Here is a 24,938-nt window from a genome sequence, read left to right on the forward strand (position 1 = left end):
TGAGTCCAGAGTGCTTGATCCTGAGTAGGTCTGGCTGACCTGTCGGGTGCGTGTGTTGAGCCAGTCTGGATGTCTGTATGCATCACGGACCTGTTTCAAGCCATCATTTACGGGACTCTGCTAAATTTGCCAGTCTAAGGTTAGATAAGGCAGCGTTAGCGTACATATTGCTTCCTGGTGCTGTTGCCACGGTGATTGGTTCAGTTGTGGGTTTGCTCATCCTCTTCATTACGCTGTTTTCTTGTGAAAAATCCCAGCTGAGTGAGACAGAAAAAAGCAGGATGTTAAGACAAACAGGTGTGTCAAATTGCAGCAAACCAAAAATTCAAATGAACAATTCACTGGATTCTGTAGCTTAGCTTTTTTTCATCAAGGCACTGAAGCTATTTTCAGACATTGTGTTTTCAGTTAACATTTGTTTGGCTATTCTCAAAATTTACACTCTTTTTTCCTACATTTTTATTAAAACTATGTTTCAAATAGTGAACGCTCCAGGAGAAAGCTGGTGTGGAGGTGTTAAGAATCTAGGAACAGGCTTGTAGAGAGTATTTTGAGAAGCACCTTCCACAGGATGAAGACGATGAGTGCCAGAAGCAAAAGGCCTCCAATGATACTGCCAATGAGGATCCACAGAGATATGGGGATGGAGCGGCCCTTCAGCACCTCCAGCACCGTCTGCATTGAAGCAGGGGAGCAACTCAGAGAAGCAGACAGAGTGGAGCTCCCACACAGACCCACACACCCAAAATGACTCTTACAGTTTATGAAGGTCCACATCAGGTTAGTCCTGTTAACAGCACACACTAGCAACCTTTTACGCCAACAAATGTGCTTCATTTGTACCTCCCTCCAGAGGGCGCTGTTCCCCAATGTGACTAAACTGGACTCTTGGACCCCAAGGCTGTAGGTGCTCACAATCTTCACTGCTTTGAACTTGGCCTGACAGACACAGTGGGATTTTTGGACGATTAAAAGCAGCTGGCAGAAGATGATATAGCTGGAGACATCATAGCTTTGTGAAGTTTGTATGAATGACCATTCTCAGAATATTTGTGATGTTCAAACACATGCAGAAGTCTATAGATTCTAGAGAAATAATTTCCAGTACATCATGCCCTTCTCCTTCACTCTTGCTGTGTCTCACCTGTCTGAAGAAATTGTCATGGACCCTTCTGGTCACCCGGATATGAGCAACTTGCCCACGGAGCAGCTCCCGAATCCGACATACCACAACGGCACACCAGGCCCTGCTGCAGTTCTGTAGGACATGATATACCGCTTGAAATGTTCCCTTAAAAGTACATGGTTATGCAGGTTCACATGACTGATGAACCACATCTAAACAGCTTTTGCAATATTGCTGTGACAGCTGATGTAATTTTCACAGAAATTTATATCTGAATTCTCTGATCATACAACACAGAATCTCCATAGATCTACAAAAAGAATCTGCTTCACTGCAATCGTTATAGAGGCTGCTTAGTAAACAGAATCTGTTTCATCTCACCAGCTGGTCTGTCTGCTGCATGTCCTCAGGGTGCAGAGGACGTACGTCTCGCTGTCTGTCCTTGAGCCACGACAGGTCATTCTGCACTTTGCAGTTCACCCCCGACACCTGCAAACAAACACACGTCACCTCACCACTTAGCTTTCATAGAGCACACACCCCTGCTTCTTGGAGCTGCATGTGCTTGCTTTAGCAAAACACTCCAAATCCTGGTAACATGCATACATGCAGTGTTTACAGTTTATGTTATAGACTATGAACACACACACAGAGGTGGCACTGACGTTGAGAGAGCTGGCGTCAATGACAGACATGAAGACCCTGTCTCCAGATGCCACAATGGGCAGGCGAATCCTCAGATCCAGATTGATGACTGAGTAGCAGCCCAGATTCAGCAGCTGAAAATAGAGTGTAGGTGGATATAAAGCACCACCCCAATGCTCAACCAACAGGATACTGGGACACAACACCAGAGATATTAATTTATTCGAAACATATCAAATAGCACTCCGGATACCTGGAAGAACAGTACATTTAAGGGACATAACATGCTGGGCAGGACACTTACTCTGAAATTAGTGTAGAACTTGGGCCCTAGCCCTTCCGATGCAGTGCGAGTTGGATGGACTTCGTAGCGGTTCAGATTGGAGTCACTGGAAAAAAAATGTGGGACATGGTGTAAGAGAGGCTGGGCACAAAAGGGAATGATGGAAACAGCTGAGTGAAAACAGACAGAAAAGCTGAGAGCAAGGCACATGCCTCTGACCTGGTCAAGAAGAGGTCAGGCTCATACTGAACCACACTCTCCAGCTGAACGCTGTTGTCATGTTGTGTGGCTTCCATCTCCACACTGTCACTGCAACAGACAGCACATATTTAACACCAAAAGTGTGCACCTGGGCCCTCTAATCAATTGTGTTCCCAGCATTTTAAGTTAGAATACTAAGATACAATAGAAATTAATATAGGAATTAAACTTGAGACCAACAAATGGAATTCAAAAGATTATACTGTACTTGGAAATTATTCAAGGTGCTTAATCTGAATTGTTCATTCACATATGTAACTGTATAAGTAGCAAAGTGGGAACCTATCAAAATTAGTGAAAGGAAAGGAACAAAATAAAAGCATATTCTCACAATGAAATCAGCACCGTTAAACCAAACCTGAAATGATTTCATTTTGAACTTCTAAGCATTTATATTCATTCAGTGGACACTTTTCTCCAAAACAGTTTCCAATTATTTATCAAGCTGGGTAATCTTTTCTGCAGCAATCTGAGGTTATCACCTTGCTCAAGGGTGCTACAGCAGTTGGTGGGGATTAAACCTGGGAACTTCAAATCCATTAGCAGTATCTCTAACCAGTATGCTACATACTGCCCCACTGCATTTCTAATTTTTCATTCATTAATTTTTATGTCTTAAGTACATACTGTACATCCACTAGCCACTTTATTAGGTACACACAGCTAGAATCGGGAGGGATGCTCTTTTGCCTCCAGAAGAGCATAAATTCAGGAACAAGGTGCTGGACACATTCCATGGGGTTCTTGATAATGCTGGCTTGACAACTTCTTGGAGCAGATTTCTTGGTGCGACATTAATTCTGCTAATATTGAGTTCCACTTCATCCCAAAGATGCTCTACTAATTTGACAGGTGAGGACTATACAGCCTATTAAAGTAAAGCAAAGGCACTGTCATGTTTGTGGAACCATCCTTAGACATTGCATGTTTTGTAATATGGCATATTACCTGCTGGAATTACCAACTTCAGAATAGTTAGGTCGGCCATGAAGGGATGCACCTAGTTATGATGTCAATGTTTTTGCACTTTGTAGCATTCAAACAATGATCAAGTGATAACAGAAAACCTAATGTGTGCCATGACAATAGTCTCCACATAATCACATGACTACCATTACTCCATATTGTTGACACCACATAGAATGGGTCCAAGGGTTCATGCAGTTGACACCAAACTGTGACCCTACCATCAGCATGCTGCAACAGAAATTGAGAATTGTCAGAAAAGGCAATGTTTTTTTCATTTGATGACAGTCCAGTTTTGGTGATCTCATGTCTACTGTAGCCTCATCTACCTGCTCTTAACTTGAAGAAGTGAAACTCAACATAGCCTTTTGTCACTGTAGCCCATCTGGGTCAAGGTTCCACAAATTGTGCATTCAGAGATGCTGCTCTGAGCACCACTGTATTGAACTGTTATGTTTGCACTTGTGGCCTTCCTTTAAGAAGTCTGGGCATTCTCCTTTGACCTCTATCGCTAACAAGGTGTTTTTGTCCACAGAAGTGCCACTGACTGGATGTTTTTTGTGTATTGCACCATTCTGAGTAAACTATAGACACTGCAGTGCAAAAAAATCCCAGGGGTGTAGCTATTTCTTAGATGATGGAACTAGGAAACTACCAAAACTACCAAAACTCACCTTTTCCGGATCCATTTCGCCCAAGATCTCTCCAGCTCATGTACGGTGTAAATATTCATGCAACATAACTTCATGAGCATCACCAGATAAAGCCTTTATTCAGCCACTACTCCGGCATTGTTTTTGCTTGCTTGTGTATCTTATAATATTATTAAAAAAAACTGGTAGGAGGGTATCAGATTTGTCTGTCCTGTGTTTTATGCACCTACTTGAAAGATGAACCTCGGTGCAGCAAGTGGTAGGTAATAAACTATGTTTACTTAAGTCACGGAGCAGGGGTGCGGTGGTGCAGTGGGTTGGACCACAGTACTGCTCTCCGGTGGGTCTGGGGTTCGAGTCCCGCTTGGGGTGCCTTGCGACGGACTGGCGTCCCATCCTGGGTGTGTCCCCTCCCCCTCCGGCCTTATGCCCTGTGTTGCTGGGTAGGCTCCGCGACCCCGTAGGGGACAAGCGGTTCAGAAAATGTGTGTGTGTATATATGTACTTGAGTCACATATCTGCAGCTATGTCTCTTAACGTAATGCATAAATTGCACTTTTGCTGAGATGTACAGTACACTGCTTTGGACAAAAGCGTCTGCTAAATGAATAAATGTAAATGTAAATGTACCATGTCTGGCACTAGCAATCATACTTATTCACTGTGAAACTCATTCCGAGAGTAACCGGACATCTTAAACCTTTCTGTATGCTATATATACTGAACCACAACTGGAGGCAAACTTTAAATGTCCAAATAGCCAAGTGTATCTAATAAAAGGACCAATGAGTGGATACAGTATTTATAAATAACGGTTTATATTGTATTTCTATTTTCCTGTGCAATGTATATGTGAGCCTGTTGTGTCTGCCTGGTATTACCTGGTGGCAGTGAGGTTCATCTGAACCTTGTTGAGGAGGGATGTGCAGCTGAACTCAAACTCTAGTGTGAAGGTTACCTGTCCACAGAGACAGCACACAAAGTTGGTCAGGAACACCATCTGATCCTTGACAAGGGACAAGCAGGTCAAGTGAGATGAGAATGTGATGAGCTGCTGACCTTGGACTGCGAGCGGAAGACTGGGTAGCTGACGTTGCAGGAGTGGCTGCTGGCACTCAGAGCTGTGCACTCGATCTTAAACTGGAAGTCCTCCTGTAGTCGAAGACAAGGGAGGATAAAGTTTATCTTCCTGTGAGGAAAATGTTGCCCTCTTTCAGTAGGAAGTGTCACTGTCAATTAGCCTTACAGTAGGAATAGGAAAATAATAAAAGTTCTTAGAGATTGCAGACCTCAAGGTTTCAGTTAGTCATAAATCAGCACTGGGTTTATACCACATCAGGTGATATGACTTCCTGACTAAACATGACTTCAGTAGTAGAATTAAGAGGTGAGATAGAAAGGAAACCCTCACTCTAGAAATTGCTGTGGCTCTTGAGGACTAGAATTGCCATTCTTGCCTTAAGAGAGTCAGTTTCACAACAATTACTAACAATTATTTGTGGGAATAGTTCAAACAATATCTGTGACAACAGCTAACCCAGAAGCAATAAATGCTGGCAACCATGTCAACAGTGATTCCAGTGGGTGAGGTACAGCATGGTGCAGCATGGTGGCACAATGAGTGGTGCTGCTGTCTCACAGCACCTGGGTGGTGTGAGAGGACATGGGTTCAATCCCACCTCAGTCTGTGTGGAGTTTGCATGTTCTCCCTGTGTTTATGTGGATTTCCTCTGGGTGCTCCAGTTTCTTCCTAAAGACATGCTGTTCAGGTTCACTCATAGTGTATGAATGACAGAGAGAGTGTGTTCCACTGATGTATGGATGAGTGACCCAGTGTAAGTAGTGTATCTAGCAGTGTAAGTCACCTTGGTGAATAAGGTATGTGGGCTGATAACACTACATAGAGTTCATTGGAAGTTACTTTGGAGAAAAGTGTCTGCTAAATAAATGTAAATGTACAAACTGGTAATGATGTCACATCATAAAAATCACCCCAGTAGGAACATTATAAATTGTTGCTGGGTCTCAGATGTTACCCTGACATTGATGCTGGAGAAGTGCAAGTTGTGGGAGTAGAACAGCATCAGGCTGGAATTGTAGGCGTTTTCCTGGCGGTTATGCAGAGTGACCTCCACTGCCAGGCGCCGCCGCGGACTGCGAATAACATATGGCTCCTGTCTGCCAACAGGGAAAGTATCATGTGCATCAAACAGTACATGAAAGCACTTTTGTATATTCACTGTATGTAATATGGTACAAACATGGCATGTTCCATACAGCGAAAAAACTGCTGTCCTTACAGCCATCTACTGCAAATGAGTGCACTTAAATTTGCTTTAGGGAGCCGTGGAAAAATTTCCCTGAGTAAACTGTGTGGGGAACACTGACTTTAGCTCTGGGTAACACATTTTCTAAACCCCATGAAGAACTCATGAAGGAAGTATGTGTGGCATCACCAATTTGTCATACTTTGTTCCTGAGATGTCCATGTGTGCTTGTAGCACAAGGTCAGTGACACACACGTCATCTTCACCGCAGTCCTTGAAGAATGGGATCTGTGGGGCCCAGACCGAGGGACATCACCATTACAACTGTGTACGTATACCGGCAGGGTTTCCTAAGATCCTGGGGAATCACACTCACAAACTTCTTGACCGGTGTGGGCCAACCCTCGTCCAATACGGGTGCTGTCTCGGTGTCATTGATCTTGAAACGTAGGGTAAAGCCAATGGGCCTGATATAGTCAGCTGTGTCCTGGCAGGAAGAGCAAAAGGACTTTCAGTAACACACGCAAGTGCATCCATGTGTCACAAAACACCCCCAGAAATTTCTGTCCAACTGCAAGGGAGTGTCAGGTTCACATTCTCCATGGGGTGCACTTCACACTGCCTATAATTCCTATTTTAACCAATCAATAGCTGTCAGTCCAGAGAACAACAAATAGCACAGGAAAAACTAAATATACTCATATTATTGTGATTTCAAACATTATGTCTGTAGAGCAGGCGGAGTTAATGATATGTCTTCACTCACAAAGACGTGGAAGGGCAGTGTAAGACAGACTGACGCCCCGACTCGAGCCTCCACCCCGATGACAGTCTGTCGCTGGGAGTTGTTGTCAAAAAGTGCCCGTGCAGACAATTTCCTGTCATCCAGCGTGGCATTCACCTGAAGTTCTGGGAAGGGTGTACATAGACAGTTGGGGGTAAGTTGCTGAGCCATCAAGAAGGACAGTCTGCTGGATGTTTATATACATGTGAGTTTGAGGATTCTGAAAGACTAGGTTATTGTCGTTATATTTTTTTTTACTTATTTTTCATTTCATTATGCTTTCCTTTTATTTTTCATTTCTGATACTTTTCAGCTAAGTCTGTTATGTTTATTTTTGCTTAGCTGAAAATATATACTGGACAAACTGAAACCAGCATCCTTTTTGCTAATTTTGTTTTTATATAATATTATTTTATTCTTCAAAAAAATACAGTAACTGTTTTATTTTCATTCTTTAAAATTGGTCAACTTTTAGTTTGTTTACAATTACATTTTCGTTGATGGTTATATTTACTCATTTTGCTGATGCTATTCCCCAGATTACAGCATTAAGCTACCCACATTCAATTACCCATTTGTACAGTTGTGTTATTTATTGTAACTACATTGCAACAGCTGAGATTTGAATCTGTGATCTTCAGATCCAAAAGCACCAGCTCTAAACAGTAAACTAAGAGCTGCCCCACCATAGTTTTGATTTAATTTTCATTGTTTCTAACAGACACACCACATAAATCCACAATCTGACAAGTATGTGCAGCAGACAGTACATAAACTGGAAAAGATGATTCAAGGGGCTTCAGTGAATTGCACAAAGTTTCAGAAGAAATAGCACATTGACAGCACAGAGGAGCCATAGAAACACACACATATAGCTACAGAGGAATAGACACAGGGCAAGGACACAGTGAATGTGATCAGCTACCAAAGGTCCTCCCATGGGAGCCTGGGAAGCGGGAGAGGGCCAGGAAGCAGGCAGTTGCATTGAGGCAGGCAGAGTCCCTTGTCCCTCTCTGACAGTTCTTCTGAATGACGTTGATGGAATGTGGCTGAAAGGACAGGCTGACATTGATCTGCACGATGTTACGGGAGCTGTAGAACAGAAATAGATTGATGTTGCAGGACCAGGAGGGAACCAAAGGAACAGACAGAGACAAGAAAATGGGGAAATCATTATAACACAGGAACAAGTAAAGCATGGTGAGTCACTGTCTTCTTCTGAAGTGCCTCAAAAGGCCAGAGGAAGTGCAGGGTCAGCAGGAATGGTACCTCAGCAACACAGCACTGCCCTGCGCCCCCACAGCCAGATCCAGCAGCTCATCGCCATCCAGGTCCATTCTGGCACTCATGCTGCGTCCAAAGTACTGCAGATGTTGGGAAAGAGCTGAGCCTGCAATGCGCTGGGGAATGCAGGTGGACATGAGTAAGAGCAGAAAAAGAAAATATGAGATTCAAGGAAAAGATAAGAAAGGACCAAGTATAATAAAAACAGAAATGGGAGCTAAAGAATTCTCATGATTCCTAAATAGTGCAAATACACTCAGTCACATCTTTTCCTCATTGATTGACTTTTTATGACAGCTTTGTAATGTTTTTCAGGTACCATTTGTGATTCAACATAGTAGCCATCCAGAGGGTTAGTTTCATGTCCTTTAATGTGCAGAGCTTCATTATTTGAGTTAATTCATATGTTCATCTGGAAGGCAATGTATATTATTCATCAACTTATTTATTCTCTTCTGAAGTTTCTCTCATGTACCTGTGTCTTTGCCCTTATTACACACACTGACTGAAACTGCTTTCCCCAAGCAGGGTCGTGGTGAGCCAGAGCCTAACCCAGCAACACAGGGTACAAGGCTAGAGGGGGAAAGGACACACCCAGGACAGGATGCCAGTCTGTTGTAAGGCACCCAAAGTAGGACTCAAACTGCAGACCCACCAGAGAGCAGGCACAGGCAAACCCACTGCGCCACCGCACTCCTGCTTTCCCTTGTTATATAATATACTATTTCCCTTGAAATACAGCTGCTATGAGGCAAAACAAACTTGAGAGAAATCTGACAATAAAGTTCAATCATATTTTACCGCTTTCCCTTTTAACTACAATGACACACTGGAAAACATTTTATCAAAACACTTTTTTTCTGCCAATAAAATGAAACCATCATGGTTACCCTGGCAGCACGTACTCAGAGTACCTGTTTGAACTGAGGGTTGATACTGGTGCCTTGGCCATGGTAAATGTAGATGGCTCCACGATGACTGTCTTCCAGAGGTGCTCCCACTAGCAGGTCAGCGTAGTCATCGTGGTTGAGATCGGGAGCCGCTGTCATAGCGTAGCCAAACCTCGCATCCTGGGCTTTTTCGTGTGACTGGAGGGTCCCGTTTGGTGTAAACAACCTCTATTGCAAGAAGAGATGAGACAGAGAATGGTCATGAGTAAAGTTGAAAAGGGCAGGAGCCAGAGCTGAGGTACTGAGAAAGCAAAGTTTGCATTGGTGATGCAGCAATATTTGAAATCTCTTAAATGTGTAATCCATGCTTCTGTCCATGTAGACTTTGGTCATCTCCTCCTTTATACTCTAAACTAGTCACGCCCCCTTTCTGAACTCACTCTGTTCAGTGTGTACATATAAACTTTCCCAGTCTCTTTATTCCCAGCCCCCAGGAACATGGGTGCAGCCACAAGCAGAACATCAGTTGTCCCGTCCTGGTCTACATCCACTCCACAGACCTCGCTGCCAAAATAGGAGCCAATCTAGGAGACAGGGATAGAGCAAGATGACTGAAGAGTGAAGGCTGCACCGAAGTGGAATTGAGCATTGAAGAGAATGGTGCACAAACCCTAAGGCTTCCCAGCTATAACACAGAAAAAGAAAAGCTACTGTGTCGGAGCCACTGCAAGACATGAGCAAAAACAAAGATATGGAAGTAACAGACATTGAAACAGTAAGAAATAATACACCAGAAGTGAGTGTCATGTTTATAGAGACAAACCTGCTCTCCACTGAGGGACTGAGAGATTATGACGTCTCCATTATCCCTGAGATCAAACAGGATGACTTTGCCTTTGTGTTTAAACCGTGGTGCTCCAGCTATGTACAGCCTCTGCCTATTCTTCAGTATGACAGAGGACACTGTATATCCTGCAACAAAGAGATTAGCACTGCTCTGACATGCCCTGTACATACACAAGTCCTAAACTGCTGTTCCAGTTTGACTGTAACACAGGTAAGACTGATGTATTCAATGATGAACACCATTTATATTATGAGAGCTGTCTATAAATACAAAGGATGAAATGGATAATCAGAAAAGCAGAATGGAAATGAAGGTACTGGGCACAAGCAACGAGCTACTGCAAGGGGAAGATTAAAATGTACATAGTGTGTACGGATACCAAGGTAAGCGGCATGGTTTTTCAGCTCCAGAGGGAACTCCTTCTCAAAAGCCTCCCGCAGAGGCATGATGCGCCCCTGACTGCTCTCTTTCAGCACACCTCCATCCCAGTCATATGCTCCCACCATTCCAAAGAGGATCCCATCCTGAAACCAGACATGGAGAAGTACATAGAGAGACAGAGTGAGTCAAAGGCAAGAATATGGCATTGAAGTTAGAGTTTAGTGAAATTCTTAAGAAGCAATGATAAAAGTAGGGCTATGCAGAGAGATGACAAATAGAAGAGGAGGGGTTACTCCCAACCAGGCAATGGTGAAGATCTTTAGATGTGGGCTAAACAGGCCTGCAGATAGTGCAGGAGATGAAGACGAGACTCACATCCAGGATATGTGTTGAAAATCCAATCTGGGACATCTCCATCTTGAAGGAGCTCTCATTGTAACCCAGAGTCCCTGTCACAGCACAGACACCACAGTGCAAAAGTTACTGCTTAGTCGCCACCTCTCGCTCTCCATTCCTAAATTCTGTAGCATTGCATCCCATTCAGTTACAATTATTCTATGACAGATTGTTGTGGGATTGCTTTGTGCAGAAACAGAAAAGCTGAGAAAATATTACCGTAATTCATTAAGAACAGCTGAACATACAGTTCTAAGAATACTTGTGATGTCATACCACCTTTTCTTCATTTCACTTCCATCCATATTTCCTCCCCTTCAAAGCTGAGAAGGCAGCTGCCCTCCCTCCCTTCCTATCTCACCACATATGTAAGATGGCACCACTCTTCTCCCCTCCCTTCCTTCCTCCCTCTAGGCATAAAATAACACTACTCCTCTTTCACTCTCTCTGGAGGTAGAGCGACAAAGCCCTATGCTTACACCCTTCCTTCCTCCCTCACCCTCCAGGCTGAAGATCCTGTCCCCAAGAGCATCCACAATGTCATTGAGTGCTGCCTCATCCGTCACATTGAAGAAGTACTTCTCATCAGGGTCGCTAGCGATGTATTTGATCTCGTTGATGAAGGTCTCCGGGTCCTGCTGTCTGCGGATGTAGTGCCCCAGCACCTGAGAGCACAGATGCCCCCACAGTATTGAATGGAGTACTGTGAGCCAAAAACACTGCCACAGCCATTAAGGAAACAAGAGTATGCCAGAGAAACCAGGTGGTGATCTAAGGTGTCTCCTGTGACATCTGATGGCATTAGAAAAGCAGCATTGTGTAACGATATAGGGGCAAGTTACCTGATCTACGTAACCGAGAAATGAAAACACAGAAATGGAAGAAGAAAAAATGTCAAGTTTTTACCAAAAAGGGATGAAAGGTTTATTATAAGCATTTGGAAACAGACTGCAAGCATTTTGTCTACAAATGATAGTGACAACCCCTTTTAGTTTGAGAAATTGCATTAAAAAAAATTTTAAAAATTCCTACAAATTACAAACTGCCAAAGGATCTCAAAACTGTTCACAACTGCTGTATCCCTAGATGAGTCACAAACTGTGAAAGACTTTAAAGCATGCAAAACGAAAACTCTTTTTGTATCCCACTCCCACTGTTGCAAATGTCCAGATGGGCTCTCCCACTCATCCCCAAAGCCCCATGCTATCAGTAGACGCATTCTGAGTATGTTTTCTACATCAATACTCAAGTGCCTCCTGTGCCATGATCTGTGCTATTATTTTTGCGTGGTAATTTATTTGCACTCCCTGCAGAGTTATGTGCCTGATGATTTCAAAAAAGGGTAAAAAACATGTGTCAAGTAGACATGACATTTTCCTCTTCCTTCCAACTGCAACTCTAGAGCTGTGAGACTGGATGTAGTCATGATGGCTCAGCACCTCCGTGTAAAGGGTATGCAGCAAATTTAATATGTAAAAGAAACACTTTTACTGCTCTTTCATCAGGCAGCTGAAGCCATAAAAGATATACAACCATTTACCAGAAAACAGTTTTTATAAGTGAGGGAATCGACTTAAAGCCTGAGACCTCCAAAGTGGAAATACACAGACAGAAAACCACATAAAAAGACCAATAAAAAAGCAGTACCACTGACCAGTGTTGACAGCTGTTTGATGGCTAAACAACAACCTCCCCAAAACCCAAGTCCCAATATAATACTCTTAGTATTCACTATGAGAGGATCCAGACTGCAAACCAGACCCAACACCTATAGCCTATGCACTACTATACCATGCAGGGGGCCTCTTCTTCTGAGATCAGTGAGTCTACCATAGTCATCCTCCCTCCATCGGTGTGGTGGGGCTCTGGATTCTTTGCTGAGGGGTCTGCCCTGGGGTGGTTCTGGTTTCTGGGCCCTGAGCTCAGAGGGGGCCACAGACGGTCCAGCCACCACCTCTTGCCTCCTACGGCCCAGGTACAGGACCGGGGCCACTGGTGGAGCAGTGAGGAGGATGGGGAGGGTGTTCGGAAGCCAGCGGGGCATAGTGAACATGGCGGGTTTATGGACAATAGAATTCAGTTCCAAGAAAGTGGTTAATTTGTGAGGAAGGGCCAGGAGATACAGGACAGGTAGGAGATAACGTTGAGTGCGTTGGCAGAGATTTAAACAGATGTTGTTCAGAGATTTGATTTTACAAAGTTCAGCAGACCGGTTTAATGAGCAAAAAAGGTATCAGCAGGAGTGGACGTTTTGAGGTGTTAGTGGATTATGGGGTCAGAGATGAAGTAGACAATTTAATACATTGCTTTTGTGGTAAGACCAGTTTATTATGTTTGTTAAACTAAGGACAAAGACATACATCTTGAAATGGTGAAGTTCATATAGCTTTCAGGTTTACTAATACTAAGGTAGAAGGGGGAGAAAATGCCTAGGAATTCAGGAGGCGCACCAATAGCCAACAGGATATGGAAAAAAGACACGATTGAGTGTATACCCATGTGTATGCATGGTTTTATGTAGCATACTCACAGCAATGGCATAGCGAGTGATGTTGCGCTTCTCACACTCAGCAAGGGCCTCTGGAAGCTCTTCCCCATCATGAGACTCCCCGTCCGTCACCACAATCATGACCTTTGTTGCTCCTTCCCTTGCACCTCTCTCTGGACTGAAGGCCTCTGTGCTGGAAGTAGGATGTGAGAAAAAGGGTGTGTGACAGGAGGACCACATTATGTTCCTTGTTCCCATTAGGCTGAATCCCTCCACAGCCCAGTATGACTGCTTCCAGGTTCCTGGTGGCGGACACAGTCACACAAGACAAAATTTGGCCTTGAGTAGTGTTGAATACCTCGTTCATACACTCAGTGATCTGTCTGATTGAAGTAAGCGACTTCCTTTCTTTCAATAGTCCATTTCATTTCTGCTATGGCTACAAAATTATCCAAGGCAATGCTCGCATGCTGTTATAGTTATAAAGTAGTTCCCAGAGCTTATGCTTTTCGGCTTTAATCATTTATACAGGTGCAGATGCGCTGTCGGTGTCCAGGTTAAGGACTACATTCAAGGGATTAAGAGATGTACTCCACATGAAACAGCTGAATCAGTTACAATTACATTTTCTGAACCACTGAACAGAATCCCAACATTTTTCAGTTAAGCTTTTGTTACTGCTAATACTCTTTTTCTCTGAATACTCAACTAAGTTTTTGTTTTTACCTCTGTAACTTAGCTGGGCTATGCTGTATGGGGATTTTGCTTGTTTTTACTGCTCCTGTATGATTTTTCCCACTTTGTTAGGTTGTGACTGCACACCACATCTTAATGCCATACCTCATACATGGTACAAGACCCAGTCATGCATGTACTACACACACACACTTTCTGAACCACTTGTCCCATATAGGGTCACGGGGAACCGGAGCCTACCCGGCAACACAGGGCATAAGGCCGGAGGGGGAGGGGACACACCCAGGACAGGACGCCAGTCCATCGCAAGGCACCCCAAGCGGGACTCGAACCCCAGACCCACTGGAGAGCAGGACCCGGTCCAACCCACTGCGCCACCATGCCCCCTGCATGTACTACATACAAATAGATAAATGAACAACATTAGCTAAAATAAGGTAATTATGTCTATGCTGTAATCTCCAAGGCACCACATTTAAACAATGGAAAATGAACGTGGTGAGCTATATCCTAGGAAAAAGACAGTTAAATACAGACCAGTGTTGAGGAGTACTGCCCTAGTGCAGGCACTGTGTGGATGTGTGGCCAGGGGGTTCTATTCATATCTCCTCAGCTTTCACGGGGAACGCCTAGACTTAGAGGCATGCAATCATACACAGAGCAGCAAAAGGATTTGAAACATATAGCCAGAGGACTGGGGAGAGAGGCCTGAAAAACGAACAGATACAGCATAATATACACAAAGTGTTACATGGGGGAGATCATTTAAATGTAGTCTCTCCGTCTTTCTTTGTGTGTGTTTCTCACACGCATATTCACACACACTAAATGCCATACACCCACAGTCCCACCCTGCTGTCAGGGATATGACCTGTTTTTAACAAAGTCAATCTGCAAGTTGAGCAGCCACGTCCAGGCAGTCAACTCAGTTGTTTTCAGGCGTCTCTCCAGCTCTGCGCTAAATATAACAGAGCGGTTTCCCACAAAAAGACCAGAGTTAAAAACAACCGTTTCCCCTACATCTCGTCTGCTAATTACACAAGCAGCCACCAGAGGAGAAATGTAGGGGGTCAGGGGTGGGTTGGGGGTGCCAGAGGGTCATGGGGGCAAAGAAATAGAGAGGGGAAAAGAAAAGGAAAGTAAGAGCAAATGTGCAGAAGGTTATGCAAGAGAGAAAAGAGGAGAAAGAGGATGAGCCTCAGTTACAATTGTGAACTTAGAGATTGTCAAAAACTGACAATGGAAGAACAGGATGATCTTGATGGTGAAACAACTATATAGCAACTTAAGAAGATGTGACAGCAAACATGAGGGGAGCAGAGGTGGTGCAGTGGTTGGAGCTGCCACCATCCACCCAGGTTTGAATCCCACCTCCTGCTGCCCTTGAATAAGATACTTACCCTGAACTGCTCCAGTAAAATTTATCCAGTTTATATGTGTAAATCACTCCAAGTAATATTGTAGTAACATTTTAAGTTGCTTTGGAGAATGACTGTCACGGAAATGTGACTATGGAAATGTTGGAGGTTATTTACTGTTCTAACCCTGATCCATTCACTCACAGCTCTGCAGGGATTTAGACGTCGACCAGGATTTACAATGACGAGTGTTTGTGCGTTGGTTTGAATACATGTGAATGAAATTCTGATGGCAGGAGAAGGGCAGATAACAGTTATCTGCACACTGGAAACAGACATGGAGATCAAAAGGGTTTACAAATAGGAACTGGAAGCTTAAAAGAAATGACATATAATTTTAATTATTTTTTTGACCTCAGAAAATGTGTTGTCAACGTGCCAGTGTATGTTACTGAATACCAGTCAGAAAGTGTGTTGACACAGCTGCAGAGGTGAAAACTGACCCCATCACTACAATGACCACACCTGCCGGCCTGCGGAAGCAACTCCTCAGCAAAGCCCCAGCACCCATTCCTGTTATTGCAATCCTTTCTCCTTCCTCCCTCACACACCAGAAATATTATTTCTTCCAGGAGCCTCGGTCACATTTAGTTTGCAAGAAAGGAATGGGACTCGTGTGCATAAAGCTGTCAGAGGGATGTTGCAGATCTTGCAGCAGACAGACGGAGACAAATGCCGAAAGCAACAAGTCACCTGCATATAGTTTCAAACCAAAGTTTACAGGATTTTGGGTTACTTCATGTGTCTTTGAAATGGGAGTCCAGGAGGTCACTCTTAAACACCTCATAAAATACAGTACTACTTAAATGTATCTTAAACTGATCACCTGAGGTATGAAATAGGGGGGTACAGGGGTGCAGCAGGTTTGGCTGGGTCCTGCTCTCTGGTGCGTCTGGGGTTCAAGTCTTGCTTGGGGTGTCTTGTGATGGACTGGCGTCCTGTCCTGAGTACGTCCTCTCCCCCTCCAACCTTGCGCCCTGCTTTGTTGGGGTTAGGCTCAAATTCGCCACGACCCCGCTTGGGATAAGCGGTTTCAGACAGTGTGTGTATTTGAAAGAATGCTCTTCTGCATATGTCATGTACCTGGCCTGAATTGTTCATTTAACAATACCTTACATGTCCATGTTCCTGAATGAGAATAGAATTAGCGTTGAAGAAGCACACACACACACACACACACACAATGATACAACTGTTTGTCCTGAGTGGGGTCGCAGCAAACCGGAGCCTAACCTAGCAACACAGGGCACAGGGCTGGGACACAGCCCAGGGTGCAAAGAGGGAACATAGCCCGGACAAGGCGCCAGTCTGCCGCAAAGCACCCCAAGCACGACTTAAACCCCAGACCCGCCACACAGTGAACCCCGGCCAAACCCGCTGTGCCACCACACCCCCCCCCAGTTGAAAAAGCAGCACATGGAATTTTCAGTCTTGAGTTTCCTTAGCCCTTCCCACCTCTAAAAACACAGGCGCTGTCACGCAGGTGAGGTTTCTTTTGAGCTTGTCCTGAAGATCTGTACAAGTGGTGGTTCCTTACTGACTTGGGGAATATCGTATTATGTCGACACTGCGAAGCACTGAGTGGCCCAGGGATAAGAGTGAGAGTGAAAAGGAGAGTGGTACAGCACTCACCAGCCCATGTGTATGGCGTATGCTGTGCGTGTCGCTCTGCCCTCCTGGCGGCTGATATTCTTGGCAGCCTCCACCACCTCCTGTGTGGTCTGATAGTCCTTCAGAGACCATTCGTGTGTTGACACCTCTGCGTACTGGAGCACCCCCACCTTAGTAATACATAACAGTGTTGTTACTACACACAGGTATACAGAACAAAGAATCTTCACAAAGAAACATGGGCACAGAGAGCAATTTCCTCTTTCCTTCTGCTGCCACACACATACTTGATACAATCACACATGCAATTACTGAAATACCTAAGCTAGCACTACTGCTTTGGCAACACATTCAAGGAAAGGCCATCCAAGAGACCTTTATTATACTTTGATAACCAATTCATCATTTTAATGTATATATGCACTGCTTAGGAAGGCTGGTTACATAGCTTAGAAAAATGTTTTGTGGTCTCCTTACAGTGGGGAGTCATTACCGACACATCTTAGAGACACTCCCACCTCAAGCTGGCTACGTGCATAATTACAGTACAAATTACTGGCCATTTTCTGGCACTGTTACATTCCACCTATGAATTCAGCACCAAGCCCATTTTCCTCATGGCTATAATAAGATTCGCAAGATAACACGGCTTCTGGGATTGGTATCCAGCAATTTCTTCACACGGGCTGAACGAAACTCCCGGGCTAAAAGTGGAGCTCAGGGTTGACAGTTGGTTCTATCCCTGATGCTCCCACCCAAACAGCCCAATTCAGAAGCTTTAAAATCCCTCCAGAAACCAGAGCAATTTTCTCTGGCCTTTGCCCTGCTTTACCTCTTCCACCCCACCCCCTGTGAATTACCAAACTGAGCCCCAAATAAAATACACCAATATTATTATTAATTTCTAAGCTATGACCTCAGCTACATTTGCTGCTTTGGGGATTTTTTTTGTTTCAGGCATTACAGCCCATACACGAGCCATTAAAAACATCTAATTTTTAATATTTTTTACATTTTTGAGGTTTGAAACATTTGAAAGTTTCTGCTCTGGGTCTGAGAAAACATCTATAAATTCAAAATACAGACAAAACACACATGGTAAATCTCAGTAAGGTTTGGGACACACTTGCAACTCACACATACTACACACTTACACACACAGACTGTGCTCACCTGCATTTGCTCTGGACTAATGTGGAACTTGCTGAGGATGTTGCTGAGGAAGTTCTGTACCTCATACCAAGGGTATATACTGTTGGAGCCATCCAGCACAATCACTATGTCCATGAAGGTGGAGCACCCTGATGCACAGGCACAATGCAGACTCAGGTCCACACATCAGGTTGGACACTGGCGTTGAGTAGCACAGTGTTTCCACAGCAGGCAGTGTCACAGAGGCAGTCAAGAGGCAAAAACTGTCTCAGCCACAACAAACCTTACTTTGTGCAGTGGGTGCGATGGTTTTCCTGGGCTCAAGGCTGTCGCTGACTGATGTACATAGTCCAGTGCTAAACACCGATGTGCCACACTCCTGTGACCACAGGGGGGCACATGCCTGTGGAAACAGGGATACGTTAACTGCCACTTCAGCCTGTAGCTGGGTAACTACAGGACATCCTTGACTTACAACGGGGTTCAGTTCTGACAGCCCCGTCATACTTCGATTTCATCATTACTTGAAAATCTCCTTATTCTGCAATATAGAAACCATAATGATATATGAATAACTGACACACAAGAATGCTACATAGGGCTTTGTTATATTTTTTCACTAATTTATCACATTTTTCATGTTAAAGTAATTGCCAAACAATAGTATTAGTACAGTACTATAATTGTAAGCATATATTATTATACCGCAGTATTATTTTCACTTTTATTTCTAAATCTATTGTTTTGCGCTTTTCTTTTCAGCACCACCAGAACACTCACTTTTTGGCATGGTAGCCACTGTAAATAAAAACTAACTTGAAGGGACTCACAAATGTAAAGTTTTTAAAGTGCATTAGCTGCTAGACACCCAAACGCTGACCAAGATCCAAACAATAACAGATACGGGTGCCTTGCAGCAGTGCGGCCAGCTGATGTTATTGTACAGCAGATGAAGTGGACCTCATTTTGGCCAAACCTCAGGACTCGAAAACAGTGTAATAAGGTTAACGAGACGGCCGTTGTACATCCAAGTTTTTGTAAGTCGCATATGTAGTAAGTTGAGGACTATACGTACATACAATGTTGTAAGTCACTTAAATCCAGTGAACCCAGAAAAGAAAAGCAAGAAAAGAGAGGGTGGGAAAACAGAAGGGGCTAATGGAGGGAAACTCTACGGGGGTGGAAGAACAAGAGGCAGACAATTGTTGGCAGTTGCTTTAACTACTTTTACAGAGCCAGAACAAGTCTATCCAATAAAGCAATTTAAATCAACTTTCACCAAAATATGGTGAGGGGAGGCTGGATGGAGCCTTATAAAAATATTTATATCTTTGAAGCATACCATTTATTTGACTTCGAAGCCGAAGAGAAAAGCAGAAGCAAGGAAAAGAGATGAGAGCATCACGAGATGAAAGAGAAACAAAAATTCATACATGCGGAGACAAAAGGGTGGCAGATGGAGACACAGAGAAACCATTCTGGTTTGGTGTGCCCTGTTATTACCGTGGCCCAGAATGCCGCTCTGATAGACAAACTCAGATTCAGAGAAGAGGAGAGAAGGGAAGGGGGAGGGGGCCATGGAGAGGAAAGAGACGGGTGCCCAGGCTTCCACAAGGTCTTTCATTACAAAGGGCCAAGGCTGCATTCCACTCCCATTATAGCTTTCACCACAAAGGCAGTTGTGCATAGAAAGGCACACGATCACACAAACGCGCACACACGAGACGATGACTCTCAGCCACGCACAAACACACAGGCGGAGGCCACGCCTGGCCAGTGGTGAGCTGCGTGTGACTCCGCACCCAGAGGAGGAGGCTGCCTTCTGGCGTGGCCACCTAGCAATTCTGCAAAACCACTGCAAAAGCTGGCTCTCTCCTCCCAGACCAGAGTGATCCGGCTGGAAGCAGTGAGGCAGGCTGCAGACGTGGAGGCACGGTGGCGGGGCGGCGGGGCACGAGAGGTGTGATCTGCTGGGGGCGGCAGTTGGGCGATGTACAAGTGGCACTCGCATATGGAGCCAACACAGACTCTAGAGCAGAGGTCATCAGCTGAGTGAGTCAACATCCATCCATTCATCAGTCACCCTCATCCATCTGTGCCTTTTCTCACTTTCTTTCATTAATTTTCCTTTTTTGTGTGGTTTTTGACCATTCATGCTTACTCCCTTACTCATTCTGACACCTGCTAAGGACACACATATACACATTGGCCCCAAGCAAAAGGGCATACCACAGTAAACAGTGTACATTCCCAGGGGAAGGGCATGTGGATGTGGTAAGGAAGGTGAACCATAGCCTGGGGATTTCTGCACCACACAGAAAAACAGATGAAATCAAGAACTCTGTGGGTCAGTCTGACAACCATTACTCAACCTGCTGCCCCCAGTGACACATCCTCCTGAAATAACCAAGTCCAGAGAGCACTATACTTTAATGGTACACTTTGCAGAACATGCTCCTCACATCAGTGTTAGTATGACATTAACCAAAACAGGTCATTCTGTCATTTCCTTTACTGTCATTGTTTGCGACTGCTCTGTGGAGATGCTCTTGTGCCATAAGTAGCAGGCTTCACAGGCACCACTACTACAGGGAAAAGGAGACTATCTGGATCGAGATACTGCACAGACAGCCCAAAAGACACAGAAGGCTGTGACAGTGGCAAGCTACGGAGTAAGCTACTACAAGTGTCAGATGAGATTGGAAGATCTTGGAGCAACATTGGTGTGTTTTCCTCACCAGGAAGCCATCCGGGGTGTTTGGGCTCAGTGTCATCCCTAGGTGGGAATTCTTCAGCTGCTGTGAGATGTTCTGCAGTGCTGTCTCTGCTAGACAGTGAAGAAACAAAGAAAGGCTGGAGCTGTGACAAGTCCTGGTCCACCTCCACCCACAGCAGAAACATAACAAACCGATATGACATGATGAGAACATACAAAGACACCTGCTCTTCACACAATTTGGTATTCACTTTGTTTTCAGTTCAGGCTATTTATATTCAGATGAGTGGTTAGAAATCTGCCCACACTCACCCAGGTTGATTTTAGTGCAGTTAGAACTTCTCTCGTCTCCAGCTACGCATTTGTAGATGTCTCCTATTCTATTATTGGCTGGCCCGTCCCATGGGGCTCCAACCAGCATCCTGCATCACAGACAAAGAACCAGTGATGCACAGGATTAAACAGCCACAACAGTCTTCAACAGCTTGGGTCTATAGTCATTCTGGGCACATGTTTAGGATAACAAATATATATTGATTTATAAATGAGGCCGTTTAAACCACCGAATAATATAAAATATTAAAAGCAAAAGTTTCACTAAGAAATATTCTGAGTTCTTATTGTTGTGGTTATTATTAGCATTAAGTAGCATCAACAGTAGTAGCACCAGTGTTATAAACATTGCTGTCCTGTTTGGGTATTTCACATGAGCAACTGAAACTGAGAATATAGTTTATATTTTATGGTCCTCATTTGCATGTCTACAGTAAATATGGACACTACCCTTTCTAGCCTAAGGTCACAGCTGAAGGACATCAGTATTCTGGAGGCAGTCTGTATGGTGTTTGAGAGTGCACAGTGACTGTCTGGTACCTAACAACAGCAACATTTGCACATCACAGTAAGGATGCTTTATTGTTTTAGAATTGTTAGTACATATAACATGTCTTCAGACTCACAAAGGTTCAGATATTGTTTTGTGACTGACAATTATTAGACAGTCAGCACGTCCCCCTTTTGCCCTCAGGTATAAGATAACAGCAAGCCTGTGCTTTGATCATTACTGGTGTCTGTGCACAGGTCTAATAACCTGCCCTTTATGGTACCGTTCACTCACAGTTTTTCTCCCCCTGCCTCATGCTGAAGCACGGAGAGGCCAAACAGTGCGCTGTCTGGTCCGTTAAAGATTCTGGGCCTCTTCACGTCGATGTTGAAGCACTGGCATAGCCCTAATGGTGGGAGGAGAGAAAAGCAGCTTCACTCAGAGTCCATGAATAGAGGCACTCAGCTGTAGCTGCACCTCCCTCACTCATCACAGGACACATCATTGCACAAACTTAAAAATGCATACACAGTTGGGTTTCACCAGCAGCTTGATTCTTAAGTTGTTTTTGATCACGGACACTGGCGTTAAGCACAAAGCATAGAGAGAAAGGTCAGAGGTTTTGGAATGGGGTGCAGAAAGGGCAAAAGTGAAGCAGCAAGGAGAGCAAAATGAAAGGTGAGAGGAAAAATTGGGAGAGAAGGAAGGGTGTGGACTGTAATAACTCTTGAGTACAGAAGCTTCCCTGTTTGGGTACACAAACCTGCCTTTTACACAGGAAGGGGCATCATGTAAGTGATGGAGTAAGGTCTGAGGAATTATACCTTATTCGTCTAGTGTTTCTGTTTCGCTTTCAATGCAAACGTAGAGCGAGAACCTCATCAGTGGAAGCAGAAACTATACAGCTCTCAAAAAAATACTTTTCCAAAGAAAACATCCCAGGTATTACACAGAAATATTCAGAAAACATTTATTCATACATGTTAATTTCCTCTACTATCAACGACCAATCACTGTTGGTTGGGATCTTGCTAGTTGTGCAAGCTGATGCATTTGTCCAAGACGACTTCCAATGCCGGATGCGACTGTAAGTAGCATGTTCAAGGATGCTGTATTACAAATCACCGTCATATGAGTTAACTCACAATCCTTGTCCATGCACTTTCCCATTCTCTGCAGGACCTGTTACCTCATTTCTCAGTAAGGTGTTAGTGAGAAACAGATTCTTGACCAAGGTTTGCTAGAACTTCATAATATCTGTCCTTCACTGTGGTAAGAGCTTTGAGTGTTTTTGAATCAGCTGACATTTCATTCAGGACTGCAAATATACTCTGTATACCAGAGCTTTTTTGCAGATTGCCCATGACAGAGGGGATTCCAAACGAGTGGCTCCTATAACTTGACAAGATTTTTCTCCCACTGTTTGAACCACCCCCTCATTGGCATGTTCCATGAGCAGCACTTCCTAGTCAAGTTTCTCTGGCTCATCTTTCCATTACAATCTTGGATCTCACTATCTTGCACCCACACTTGTTCCTCTCCTGTTTTATAGCTTGCACCCCTCCACCCAACTGTTTAAATTCACAGTGGATTCTTCTGGCTTCACCACGGGCTCAGCTGCCAGGACTCCTCATAACCACTGTCCACATTTCTCATTTCAGCTACAGATAACAACAAATTATTTTCATCGTTCAGTTACTTATAGCCAGTGGTCAATGTGTAAGTATGATGTTTCACTTCAGCCTTAAATTTTGGCTTCATGTGTACAGAGAGCTCCAGTGTCACAAATGCCTTTGGCCAAAACATTATGTCAGTGTAGCTTTTGAGAAACAGCAATGTGGCGCAGTCATGATATGTTACAGTATTCCTGCCACTGTCTCTTACCTTCATTTACTGTATTAGAGTGTGGAAAAGACCGCAAGTCCAGGAAACGTGTGTGCATCCTAATCACACACACACACACACACACACACACACATTTTCAGAACCGCTTGTCCCATACGGGGTCACGGGGAACCGGAGCCTACCCGGTAACACAGGGCGTAGGGCCAGAGGGGGAGGGGACACACCCAGGACAGGACGCCAGTCGCATCCTAATCACTGCTCTCTTAATGAAAATGGAGAAAATAAAAATCCTGGCTTTCTCTTCTATGCGCTGCTGATATCCACGTCTCCCCAGGGCTCGGGGGTGGATGGAGAAATAGACCCAAGAAACACAGAGAAGCGCTCGAGCCCCCTGTGCACACACCTGTGTTATACATCTCAGCAAAACACAACAGTCTCAGAGACTCTGCCAGAATCCTAGAAACAGCACTGAAGGGTCTGTGAAAGCCATCAACGTCAAAAACCAAAAACATACTGACACCTACAAGCTTCATCTCCAGTCCAAAAAAGGGTGCGCGCACACACACACGAAACACACATGGAAGACTCGGACTAAATACAAAACACACATAAACAGCGGTACACATATTATATATATAAGTGTGTAAGATTGCATTAATAACGGGAAAACTGACACATGAAAACACAGAAAGTCCAAATAAAAACAAAAATACACACACACACAGACAGAGCTGCACACTTCACAAACACAGGTTATGAAAACAGGGGCCTGGCTGTACCTGGCTGTACACAAAAACATATAATATTATATACAAAACACAGCTGTACAGCTGTTCCATACAGAGATGACCATAGTGACAACACACAAGCACAAAATCAAATGTGTGACACAATCTTCTTCTCTATCAACTTCAACTTGTTGTTCAACCCAAAATGAAATATATAATTTCTTCGCTTCCACTCACTAACTCACTTCTTTTTTTACCACAAAAATCATACGACAGCAGATGAGTTTTTTTCTCGTCCCTCAAAAACAGAGCTGAGACTATTTTTACCATTAAGAGATGCAATAATAAATAGAGTAGGGAAGGTGGCGACGACAGAGCCGCGAAAAAAAGAGAACCACCAGTCAGGTGTGTGACGAGCGGAACAGCAGACCGCGACGCGCACGAGCGAGGGGGTCTCGAGCTGCTGTTTCCGCTCAACATGATGAGGGTGAACAGCATTCCAACAACACGCTGACTCCTTACCTTCCAGAAGCATCATGGAGTTCAGGGCAAAAAGGAGACGCCGTAGCTCCATTGCACGCGGGTGTCTGTCTCGTTGGCACAACAATTTTCTTCCACTTGTTTAACTCAGAGTCGCGAGTTTCCTTCCAAATGCAGCACTTGAGGCAAAAGACGCGC

At 44.2% G+C, this 24,938-nt stretch overlaps 1 protein-coding gene across 1 annotated transcript; it reads right to left on the reverse strand.

Moving 5' to 3' along the window:
- Window positions 1-32: 32 nt before the first annotated feature.
- Window positions 33-24,834, reverse strand: itga10 (integrin, alpha 10). Its single transcript, XM_018737882.2, has 30 exons — window positions 24,783-24,834; window positions 21,982-22,093; window positions 21,177-21,286; window positions 20,887-20,975; window positions 18,437-18,551; window positions 18,170-18,297; window positions 17,018-17,166; window positions 13,314-13,464; window positions 11,283-11,448; window positions 10,763-10,836; window positions 10,386-10,530; window positions 9,983-10,131; window positions 9,600-9,743; window positions 9,184-9,387; window positions 8,255-8,385; window positions 7,911-8,077; window positions 6,968-7,110; window positions 6,578-6,688; window positions 6,404-6,489; window positions 5,971-6,112; window positions 4,994-5,086; window positions 4,816-4,892; window positions 2,274-2,363; window positions 2,076-2,160; window positions 1,792-1,905; window positions 1,508-1,615; window positions 1,145-1,258; window positions 844-939; window positions 562-675; window positions 33-257 (listed from the first exon to the last, which is right to left on the reverse strand). Exons 1-30 carry the CDS (start codon window positions 24,832-24,834, stop codon window positions 201-203), a joined length of 3,516 nt encoding a protein of 1,171 aa, XP_018593398.2. The 3' UTR covers window positions 33-200.
- Window positions 24,835-24,938: the final 104 nt, after the last annotated feature.

This window comes from Scleropages formosus, chromosome 18 (assembly GCF_900964775.1).
Source record: "Scleropages formosus chromosome 18, fSclFor1.1, whole genome shotgun sequence".
Classification (NCBI taxonomy): domain Eukaryota; kingdom Metazoa; phylum Chordata; class Actinopteri; order Osteoglossiformes; family Osteoglossidae; genus Scleropages; species Scleropages formosus.